At 42.0% G+C, this 12,683-nt stretch overlaps 1 protein-coding gene across 1 annotated transcript in view; it reads left to right on the plus strand.

Moving 5' to 3' along the window:
* Positions 1–12,683, plus strand: part of LOC124623010 (lachesin-like) — a 108,321-nt gene that overhangs the window by 77,059 nt on the left and 18,579 nt on the right. The window contains exons 4-6 of the mRNA XM_047148801.1: positions 5,160–5,298; positions 8,742–8,890; positions 10,858–10,920. Of these exons, the coding sequence (XP_047004757.1) occupies positions 5,160–5,298; positions 8,742–8,890; positions 10,858–10,920 (351 nt within the window). The remainder of the gene's footprint in view (positions 1–5,159; positions 5,299–8,741; positions 8,891–10,857; positions 10,921–12,683) is intronic.

Below are 12,683 nucleotides of genomic sequence, written 5' to 3' on the forward strand. Positions count from 1 at the left end.
AGGCAGGCAATAGTTGAAGTTAAATAATCAGATGGCAACCCCAGCTTGGGATGGCCCAAGGACCGGCCAAGAATTTCACCAAATCCCTTCTGTCCGACCAACGGCACAACGATGGAAAATATCGGCCGAGGACGAGGATACGAACAGCACTACGTCTTCAGAAATTGGCGTCTAAAGACAGCCAAGGAAACAATAACCACTCTCTGTAAAATATGAAGCAAACAACTTAAAAGGCTGTCGAACTACACGCCATGACAGACAGCATCAACACGACGAGGAAAGGCACACTGCCGGAATAGCACGCTAACGACCAGGGCAGGTATTTGGGGCGTTAACGGCCTCTGGGCAGAAAATACCGCTGGTGCACTTCACTGGCAAGCAACAGTCAATTCAATAATTAATCACAATATAGGAAGACGGCTGCTAGATTTCGCCGACTCCAACACATCATACGTTGTCGCTAGCCCGAAATGCCCAGGGAGCAACAACCTGCATATGTTTGAAGAGATGTCACAGTAGTTGAGGTTTCATAACAGGTTAACCGATCACTCAACTTCAGCGTCCAGGTTTGTCGGGCAACGAACTTTTTCGCTCTCACAGCTATCGCCTCATGATCCTACAGAGCATACATGCCGCCAGCAATCCCAGCCTGGCCCCGTGCCGCGGAGACTTCCTCGCTGCTCCGTCCCAACCGTCTGGACCCTACACACACCACCACCACCCGGAAATACTAGCAGTCACTCCAAAGATAGTACGACAGTACCAGTATCGATAAGCGCTGCTGCTGCCACTCAAGGAGGCAAGCCAGCAACTTCGTTATGCAAGTAAGTAAGGAAGAAACAAGACGCCATTCGATGTGACAAAATGCCAAAGAACAAACGGCATGAACGCGAGAAGCACACGGCTCAAGTCAAACAGATGGTATTCAGAAGGTGCCAGCTCCGTTAGGGAAGTATTGTGATATACTTGCACTGTCATGAGAATGACAAGTTAGTTTTCATTTTTGCAGCGACCAAAATGCTAAAGTTGTTTCTTCGATTTCCTGAGGGTAGCACAATATAGTTCATAGTCGGTAGTGGCACCATGAAGAGGATCTCGAAAGGAATAGCTCCCTCAGAGTGCTTGAAGACTGTTGCCTTGACTTTGGCGACTGAGGGTGTGGCTTTGGACTTTTCTTTTCGGGGAGAAGTGATGTAGCGTCACTCCATGGAATGCCGTTATCTTCTGGTTCAAGGTGATGAGTCCGTGTGTGACCAAGGTCGACAAAAAATTGTCATGATCAGCCTCGTAACGCGCAAAAAATTCCCCACAGATGGTCTTTTGTTGCTCTTTATGGCCTTCTGATAGGCGGCAAGAACCCAGCGGGCCTACACCTTTGTCTAGCGTAACAGGTGTACGAGTGTGTAAGCACGTCCAGGTGTTTGACTGTAATATGTCGATTACCTCGGACGATAATGTTCGCACGTTCCAATATTGCAGGAGTTACAGCTGTGTACGGCCGGCCAGCATGTGGGTGATCTGTCGTTTGCGCGATCCTGTTGGAGTGGTAACAGACGCCTCACCCAGCGACTTACCGTACTTCTGTTCACTTCCACATCTCTGTAGGTCTCCTGCAGGCGCCTCCCAATATATGCGAGGCTCTGATTTTCCACCAAAAGAAAATCAATAGGAGCTCTCTTCATGGAAGGCAACTCCGTTACAGACGGCATTTTGAAGGGTTCGCACAGCGCCGCCACGTATCGGAAATTCACGACAATAGGGGTTGAAGCCGGAATACACCACGATGTCGCACGAAGAAATCTGGATTTTTTAACCGAAATTGGGAGAGGAAAATGTGAGTTGCATAACTTATTGAACATCACTCGTCTAACTTGTACAGATACCAGACCACTTACGGGGATTTGATGGGAGCAGTAGTTGAGAAGGGAGTGAGGCTGTCCCGATGGCATTCAATCTGTACTTTAGGCAAGCAGTGAAGGAAATCTATCAGTACTTATGAAAGAAGTTTTCTGACGACTTTGTAATCCTGCCAGATACGGCAAAGGACTTGTGGTGGCACTTAAATGGAATGAATTATGCATTGAAAACAGGTTGTGCGGTAAACATAAACTAAAGCGAGAGAACTGTAATGAAATGTGGTCGAATTAAATCAGGTGATGTTAAAGACTTTACGAATGGTGATTTTCTGCTGCAAAATAATTATCCATGACCGAAATAAGGAGGATATAGAATACAAACAACCTACAGGCAGAAAGCAATGCTTAAAAATCCAAACATAAATTTACGCGTTCCTTGAGAAGGTGTTGGTCTTGAACAGAAGAGAAATATATAAGGTAAATATTTTGATAATAAGTACTAGAAGCTTCTCAAATATGTTTCTAGATATGTATCCTCAGGATTAAGTGTGTTCCTCGGAGATGCTGAAGTTATAGCTTCAGTTGTGTGAAAAGAAGCATCAGTTGTTGCGACACATCATGAAACATTAAAGACTCATTTGTTGTGGGGAGGGGAAGAGGGGAGGAGGTAGAGAGAAGGGACCAAGCCTTGATCATATTTTTTCTATCTGTCTCCTTACGTTTGATGCGGCTCGCTACGATTTCCTCTCCTGTGCCAACTTCATCCCAGAGTATCACTTGAACCCTACATGGTCAGTTATTTGTTCTACAGATCACAATCTCTGTCTCCACCCCCACGCCCCCTCCCAAAAGTTATTACCTGCTGTATAATACATCTTGTGTTACCTTGTCACTCCTTCTTCTCAGTATCTACGACATGTTTCTATCTCCCAGATTCTCCAGAGAACCTCCTGTATTTTTATTTCATTATTCCACCGTATTTTTAGATCCCTTTATAGTGAGAAGTTGAAAAAAGGATGTAGGTTGCAGTAGCTACGCAGATATGAAAGGGATTGCACTAGATAGACTGCGGTGGAAAACTGCTTCAGATCAGTAATCGACTGAAGACCACAGTAACAATAACACCCCTACTCCTGCAGATCAGTTCTGGAACCAAGACCTTAATAGCTTTCAATGGCAGCTTGCAACCCATTAGTTTTTAATGGCCTTCAGCCTTTATAAACCTTCGCGTCTATGAACTTCAATATCATCCCAAATATTTCTTCCATCGATGCCCTAAACACAATAAACAGCATCATCTGCACAGCTCCAGTGTTACTATTTCTCGAAGAGAACAGTGCAGAGGGCACAAGAGCCATTCGAATTCAAATTTACCGTTCATTCCTCCAGAATAAGAATCTATGGTGCCGCGTTTTCTACTGACGAAATACTAAAATGTAAAGTTGGAGTCTTCTTTCCTTTCTTCAGAATTAGGCCGCCTCCAGACATCGGGTCTATTGCAGAATATTAAAACCTGTTACGTTAAAACCTGTTGAAAATGTGTTCACGACGTCTCCCTTTCCGTAGCAATTCCTTTTTATGGAAAAAGAGAGTGGATAAAATTAAGTTCGAAGATTGTCTAAAATTCTCTCAAACTCGCTTTCATCAGTTGTGAAGGTCGGAAAAGTTGTGAAATTCTGCTGTTACAGTATTAGTCCATTATACCACAGTCTAATATAACAGTCGCGACACTCACTGCTGTAAAAATTGTTGCCGTTTGACAGATGGAGCGACACTAGCGCTCAGAGCGGCAGGTACGGTGAACGTCAGACGCGTCGTAAGCATAATGTTTGTTTGCATCCATTTCCTACGTAATATCCGAATTATTCGAGTTAGTTTCTTGTTAGACTGTGATTATACTCCTATCAGGTCAGGGGTATTTTATGCTGAGACAATATACAGATGCTAAGCTAAGCAGGCTATATGCGAGGTTAGGTAGAAAACGTATAGCGCCGCTGCCTTACGGTACATACGACTGCGCATCAATTTATTCTCCGCAATCAGTTCTTTAGTGCTTGGTACTGGGCACTTACTACAAACAATAGCGGATCCCATACCTTTTACCTATGTAGCGAGAAAAAGGTGTGTCTGTACGTTCTAATCTCACTTAACGTACCTTCACGATTAGCACACGGGATATAAATTACAGGAAACATAAATGCCGCCCAATCAACCTTAAATTCTAGTTGTCTACATTAAGACAAATGAAGCACTATCGCCTTCCTTACAGCGTCAGTGTTCAAGTATTCTGAATATTACACCTACAATTAGGTGTGGACTATACTGACTTATGAAGTACGCCTGCATTAATTCGAAGTCTGCTATCATACCTACGTGATAAGAAAACCTAACACTGGAGGACGACATTTGAATAGGTCACAATGAAGTTTAGTTATCAGTTTCCTTAGTGAATACATTGCTCTTCCTCATTATCCTCTCGTATTCCCTACTACTGATTGCATCTGGTCGTTCTAATCAATATAACTTGGTAATATTACTCCTACATGATGACGACTGATGGAAGATGATGGATGATGACTGATGGTGATAATTAATGAGCTTAATGATTGATGATGATGATAATGTGTTCTGCCCCTAACGCAGGTCCATCACTGCAGGTTCTGCTCTTCGTACCTGTGTGTAATGCATACAGCATATCTAGATGTTTCCAATCAGCTGGTATTTTATTCTTCTTCTGGTCCGCTTTCCTGCTACCAGTTCTACTGCATCCTTTATTGTGGTGTCCTTTTTCATCCAGTAACCTTATAAATTTCTTCTCTTCCTCTTAAATAATAGCAGTCTTTGTCTTTTCTCGTTCGACACACATTACACTATGTCATTATGTATTTTGTCGTCCATTTTACACATTCCTTTCTTCTCCAAATCCACATCTGAAAAGCCTTTAACATTTTATCTCTCCCTTCCTCAGTGTCCATGTTTCATTACCATACAGGGTAGCACTCTTTACAAAGCACCTCGCAAATATTTTCCTTAATTGTGTAGTTAATGGACTAAGCTAAATATACTTTCTTGTGTAAAACATTTCTTCTGCAGTAGCTATCATTCGTTCAGTTATTTGATTACAATTCATAGTACTAATTATTTCGTATCTTTTGTATCTTAAGTTCTACTAACTCATCACGCACTGTCACTATTATCTGCACTGGCTGCCATGTAAAAACTCTTCTTCCCGTATACCTTCGTCAAAATCAAACACCAAATTCAGAAATTCTCCACTAATGTCATCCTTCTCTGCTTTTGCAGTTTCTCCTGTGGTTAAAGTGCCCAACCAGCTGGTTGGTGCGCCCCTGGGGACGGACGTTCAGCTGGAGTGCTTCGTGGAGGCCTTCCCCAACACCATCAACTACTGGGTCAAGAACCGCGGCGAGATGCTGCTAGACGGGTGAGTGCAGCCGCCACCAGCGCTGGCGCCACCTGCGTGAACAAATAGCTTTTTGGCGGAGGACGTGTGCTTTAATTAAAGAATGAAATTTCCGGGTTGTTTAAACTGATTTTACGAAAATTATTGCGAATATATGAGCGATACCCAACGTAGACTGCCTCATTTTCTAAGAACTTTTTTTTAGATGTTCACTAAACCGGAAATTCTGTTATCTTCAACAGTTCTGAACCAGTGAAATGCACCTGTAATATCTCCTTGCTATCTCGTAGACGGCGTTTTGCGTCATAAAATTTACCTCTAAAGATTTGACTTCTAGGGTTTCCTTACCAAAAGTAAATCCCTTAAGGCAATTTTTAGGAATATGCAGGGATACACATCACACAGTGCAATGTCTGGACTGTAAGGCAGATGGTGTATGTCTTTTCTGGGCAATAACTCTATTATAGTTTGGACAGTGGGAAGCCTGGTGTTGTCCTGACGACGTTTTCACAGCTGATGACCCTTTTCTTTGCAAAATGATGCTTCATCTGCTACCCTAGGAGCCGTCTACCGTATGCTGCAAAACGTAATGACCATGGTCTTGTCTGCAGACCTGCAAACGCGCCTACTCATAGGAGTGGCTGGTCATGTTTCGCACACTCTCTACTACTGTGTTTCATTTCTGGGCTACATGAAACAACCACATTTCATCAGCAGCTGTGTAGTTTTACCATCATGCGTCACGTTATATAAAAAGAAGAGTTTCCATTAGCAGCATACATCAGCACAATTCTGCCTTTGTTCCAGACTGCACCAGATACGTGCAGTTGTTCTTTTAAAACAGTGTGAAAATTTCCGGTTTGTATTGCGCACGTTATCTGACAGTATCACATGGATGATTCCACATAATAGGTGCGCCAGTGTTGATTGTAGTCTCTACAACGGCCGTAAATCACATGCCTATGTCTCCTTGCAATTTTCAACTTTCTCCCTCATCTCTAAATGCCTTCTGTGAATGAGTACTTGCTCGACGGGGCATTGCAGACACACAAACCTCAGTTCATCGTAGGTCACATAACAGGAGAACACAAAGACTATCACACAATACCACTGACAAAAGGCAGAGAGGTTCAAATTTTACAGCCCTAAACCTGAATAGGTAGACAATTCTTTGCTGTAACTCAACTGAGGATATGTGCTGAGTCATAAATGTAGTTCTCTTTACTCACTTAATGCGATTCTGAGCATTAGTGGAAGTCGTTCTGGGCTCTTCTTACTACATTATAATTCTGGTTCCTTCGCTGTCAAAACTTTAAAAAAGGCGTGTCAATCCGCAATAATATTCACTTAATCCACGGCCATAATGGTTCCGTCTCATGGAACTGCAAGTGAATGCTTTGCACAGATTACTACCGTTCAGACAGCTTCCACTCTTGACATGGTGCACGTTTCGAACCAACACTGGTAGTAAATGAGACTGCCCCATGCGGAGCCGCATGTTCAACAGCGTGTGCTACATGAACTGCTCCGAAGTACTATCGTCAGATATGCCACAGATCGTGGCTTATTCTGCTTTACAAACTGGGAAAGCCTCTCAACCATAATTTCTGTGATGTGGTATGGATGTTCAACGTGTTCTCGCGTGTCCGTGGTTTCACCATTGTTATTCGTCTGGTATCTTTTTCCAGAACTGTCCCACAACTAATATGAAATCAGAATATAAAGATCCATCGAATACGAATACTTATTAAAAACTGAGGAATGAAATGCATATCACAACCATTGATATTCAGTAGCCAATCAAAGTAATTTACATTTTTTATTCAGAATTTTATGGTTTCTAGAAGAACAGAGCTACTTTGAAAGCACAGTGGCATGTCGCTGCCAGCACTCGGGTGAGCCAGACAGGGAGATCTACCCCAGGGGAATTCTCAGAAGGACGTAGTCGCAGAAGCGCAGACCTTACTTTGAGGTGCTACTACTGGATGGCAGGTGCACCACGGTCAACACATCCCGTTGTTTAAGGCCCCCATTTTAGCAACGTCTGGGAAGCCACTACAGTGAAAAAAACGTAGAAAGCTCTTTTCTAAGCAATGCAACAGACACCATAGGTCATGTGTAGAAAATAGGGTGTGAGCCCCCAGTTTGGGACCTCTGTAAGCTTGGGAAGCGGCCGAGGGTTGGGTGCGCAAAAATTAAATGTTTACGCTGCAGAAGCACTGACAGGATTGCCATTGTAAATTAAACGTAGGTTAGAGACAGAGAAACACTAGACTGTGCTGACGAGATCCCAATTCATTGGCCACAGAAAGAGACTGAATGTAAGAAACCTTTTTCAAGCACAAAATAGTAGGAACTATGATCCTGGTTAACTGCCTGAATCGAAACTCAGGGAACTGAGCAAGTATTTGTTAAGCAATCTCCTTACCGCCATCACTTGCAATGTCCACAGCCCAGCCAATCTGAAAAAAGTGAAGAATTCAAAACACAAATCTTCATTTTAGTAAGCAGTCAGTACAAAATCACTTCATCACAGGGAGCCTTCGTAGTCAGATTTTTCCTCGAGCAGCCTAAGTCGCCGCCAGGGTCCATCTCCAAGCAGATGAGCTAAAGGACTTTTGGGTTGTCTTGGAGTTAGCCAGATGTGCGACTTGGTATGCCGCCAATGAATGATTCTGCAGCCGCTTCATTCCCCGTCTACAGTTTGATACGGTGAGACAGAGCTGTAACAGCGACATCAGAGATTACTCGTAGGGACTTTTATTGAATTTCAGGACGTTCCAGCTTCACTTTGAAGACATGTTTTCAGATTGATGTGACCAACGTGCTTTCGACGCTAACCATAGATGTAACACATTCCCTTCTCTAGCGCTATCTGTCTTCTATACTAACATCTCATCACGGCACAACATTGTGAATGTAATTGTTTCGTTTTTGGTATGCAGTTATTAGAATCTTACCCCAGACTCTTCTTTCGGATTTGCCATAGTTTTACTTTCGAAATGATGTTGCTTGTTACGTGATTTATGGGTCACTTTTATGTAACTACTCTTGAGTCAAACGTGCCAAGGTTTCACTTTAGAATTGATGTTGCTAGTCAAATGATGTGTGAATCATTTGATGTAATTAACTGAATTAATTGTGACTCCTGTTTCCTTAGCTGAAACTGAAGTCCTATTTCTTTATTTTTTAGGGGATATAATTAATTTGTGCCAGAAAAGTGTTCCATTTGGTATGCATTCCGGCTACTCAACATGCGTCGACACACGCCATTCTTCAGTCAGTTTCCTCAGATTCTTACTAAAGTAAGCCCGTCAGTCTCGGTGTTCCCAACGTGCTCAGTCCAAGGAGCCAGACCGTAACCATTTGCCCTATGTCAAAGTCGCTTATGTCATTGGATTTCCCCATCTGCGGACTGTACTATCGCTGGAATTATTCCCCACCTAAAACTGTGTTTGTTTCAGAGTGAAGCACCACGTGGAGGAGGAGCGGTTCTCCTACAAAGTGCACCTGCGGCTGACGATTCGAAACATTACGGCCAAGGACTTGGGCACGTACACCTGCGTCTCCACCAACTCACTGGGCCACAACGACGGGACGGTTCGCCTCTACGGTACGTCTTCAGCGGGCGATTCCATTCTCTCTGTTACGACGCTAGTTTTCTTTAGTTTAGAGGTACATTAAGAAGGCTGTGTCATAATTAACAGCGAAAACTGACACATGTGAAAGTATAAGCAAGATTAGCAAAAATGTACCAAGAAACATAGATCCAGTAAGATCCACTTGGGAGACAGTTCTTCACTTTGCGAGATACTTTCGTAAGTGTGGTCAGGAGCTGACACTGAAATTACTGTGAAATATGTTAGTGAAAATGGTTTGGAAATGTCAACATTTGTATTAGGTACCCCTGTAATTGCCCTTGAATGTATCCATCACCCACAGTCAAGTGTACACAGCCCTTCCAGAAGGTGCTGAGACTGGTTAAATTCCTGTCGCATAAACGACCTCAGTGCAATTAATACGGGGGCACCTTGAACTAACAACTGTAAACAATATATATGCAATCCACCAGTCTGTAGTGAGCAATGCTAACGTCCTCGTGTCACAAATCTAAGTCGAGTGACGTTTCTAAATTAGGTGTTCAGAACGTTCTAAAGTTTGTTCTGATGCAGAGAAAATTCTGTGTTGAGTTTTCCTCACTTACCTTGACACCCGAAGAGGATCAACGACGCTTGGACACCTGCCGTGACTTGTTTGAAATGCAAAATGCGGGCAGTTCTTCTCTAGGCAAACTCGTCATGGGTGATGAAACTTGGTGTTATCAATTTGAGCCTACCACAAAGGAACAAAATGCAGAGATTCACATCAAGGGTTAACGCTCTCATGACGTAACAGGTATTCAAACCATTGTGACGCAGGAGTTGAACAATATCCCATGAAAGGACTTTTATGAAAATGTCGCTTATTTCTATGAAGGTCTGTGCATTGTGCTGAGATGAGGAGGAGACTGTGTAATTATCCTAAAGCAAGTATACGAAGATAGTAACTGTTCTCGAAAGAATGATATCAGTTCTTTCGAGAACAGTTACTATCTTCACATATATATTGTTGAAGGCTACCCAGCCATTGACCTTCGTCTGTGCGACCGCGCACAGGTCGCCCGAACTCTTACGGGAATCGTCACGTTAGAGGTCGCGAGTAATGAGTGGATGGGTAAATACCTATTAGATACATGAAGTATGTAGATTGAGGACACTCGGGAATGTGGGTCTCACGGGAAGCGTGCAAGGGTGCAAGGGATGAGTCCCTGCAGTCGCGCTATTCAGCTGTGTCCTCGGTGGCTCACTGCCGGCTCGGTAGGTCAGCGTGTTCGGTCAGGGGGGTTAGCTGCGCTCTGTAATAAAAAAAACTGAGTTAATCGATCAACGACGAACTGAAACGGATGTCTTGCGACAAATACAAATAAAAAATAGACGGATAGAGCGTCTGCCATGTAAGCAGGAGATCCCGGGTTCGAGTCCCGGTCGCAGCACACATTTTCAGCTGTCCCCATCGACGTATATCAACAACACCTGTCGGCAGCTGAGGGTTTCAATTAAGTATCATTTATCCTAAAGCAAGCTCTGTTACAGAGCTGCAGCTCTTTTTGAAATCCTGTCTCTGTTATGCCACTGACAGTACATACGTCATTTTTCAGACATTGCTAAATATATAGTGAAATAGTACTGGAATATTTATGCATTTAAATTGTTGATGGAAAGAAGTTTGTGGCACATACATTTCCAGTTATTCCAGTTAAGATAAACTAGTGGTTTATATCCCACCTTCTTCCACTGCTTTCTTAAAAAAATACAAGTACCTTTCACTCGCTTCTTCAACGAAATGACATAATTGTTCAGTTTTCTGTGGCATCACCACATATGAATGCTGTCTCACTACCAAATACAAAATTTACTCCACGTTTATTATTACTTTCTTTTGCCCACAAATATGAGTTATTGTTACAAGCAGTAGTTTAACAGTAATATTTATTTTAAATTGCAACTCCGTTCTACATCAACAATTTTTCTGTAATTACAGAGATCAAAATCCCGACAAGACCGCCGACAACGACTACGATAATGCCAGAGACTACCGTCCCAGGTAAATATTTCAGAACGCTATTTACGAGTCAACTGAGAAAGACGTAACAACTTCATAAGGAATAACGACTATCTGACTTCTCACATGCAAGCCGTTGTGTAAAGAAGTTAATTATCTGACGTTTATACCAAAATATTTCGTCGGCTGTCGTCAGAGAACATTGTCCATTTTGTAGGCAGTAAACACCTGTCTGAAATCATACTAATTAAGCATGAAGTGGAAAATTTTATGTGTGTGATATTTTATTACGAGCTGGAGATAAAAACGATTAAAATCATTCCTTCACAGAATGACGATTTATTATAAGATGTAAATTTTATATGCAGGTAGGTCAGTCTGTAAAGCTTGTAAGGATTCTTTAAGGCAGTATGTGCTACAAAATAAGTTCTAAGATAAAATTCGGTACTTTGCGCCGTTTGCGAATTAATTAGCACTGAAGTTAGTCTGTCAGGTCGTTGTGTTTACAAATTCAAGTGGGCTTCCAGAGGCGGTGTCGCCATACGTGTTCTTCGTTTGGTTTCCTGAAGCCGAACAAGACAGTCATACGATAACTGGACGTGGAATACTAGCAAGGATCGAACCCCAGCCAAGGCTGAGCAGTCTCCTACGCTATCGCCTACGCTATGAAAAGAACTGACACTAATGGTATCTTGCGGGCCCCTTGAATTTGCAGGTGCAACGTAACGAATTTCTTTGTTAAGAGTTATTTCTCAGTTCTACATACCCTGCAGCAGTCTTAAATGCTTTTCAGGTGATTTCTCTTCACACTGTATAAAATAACGCCAAACATTGCGAAACAGTAAGTAGGACAAATTCATGAGATTTAAAAATAATTCAAATACAGCTTAAATGTATATAATCCCATATCAATTTAGTTCAATAAACATTAACCAGAAAGTAGCTTGCACGAAGGGTAATTGTAGTTTTATTGTTCACGTTTTAATCAATAATTATTAATGATAGTTTTTTATTTCAACAAATTTTCTGTAAACCTGTATGTTGTCCTGCCATCTTGACTAAGCTAGCTCGAAAACTTCATAATGCCATTTGTACAAAGTCAGTTCAGCAGTACTTTTGTAATTAAGATTTGTTCAAGTCACCTAGTATAAACCGTCCCTCTCAAGACCTATTAACTTGCTCTTGAATCTGAACATATGACAGCAAAAGATGACAGCGAAAGTGCAGACCGTCGTAGTAATTTCATGCCGGGTAAAGTAAATATATGGATATGTCTCGTATGAAAAGAAGCTGGAAGTCAAACAGGGGATCGTATAGTACATTAGAACCATAGTCACTAAAGAAAAACCTTTGGTTTGCAGCAATCAGACAGTTATCGGTTGAATACTTCCGTGACTGCATGAAAATTATGTCACAATTAAAATACAGAACTCGAGAACATTAGATAAGAGGAAACAGATATCCTCAGCAAACCGTAGCACGACAAATGCTGTTGGTAAACAACTTTAACGAGAAACATAGATTTGATTACATGCACCAATTTCTCGAAATCGCAGTTGATCGTGAGTATGCATTAATAAAGTGATTAGTTCAAGATAGCAGAAAAGCCGATTGTAAAAGTTCCACACACCTACAGAAAGGTGGCATTTGTTTTGGCGGATAACTCAACGTTATTTCATTATTTAATGAAATAAATAGTCTAGACCATGACTTATGTGAGTATTCTATAGGACGTGATTCACACTGTTCCTTTGATTAAATTATAAAACTTTTATCTCTTAAAGTTCAAAAGAGTGATCTGATTC

This window comes from Schistocerca americana, chromosome 7 (genome assembly GCF_021461395.2).
Source record: "Schistocerca americana isolate TAMUIC-IGC-003095 chromosome 7, iqSchAmer2.1, whole genome shotgun sequence".
NCBI classification, from domain to species: domain Eukaryota; kingdom Metazoa; phylum Arthropoda; class Insecta; order Orthoptera; family Acrididae; genus Schistocerca; species Schistocerca americana.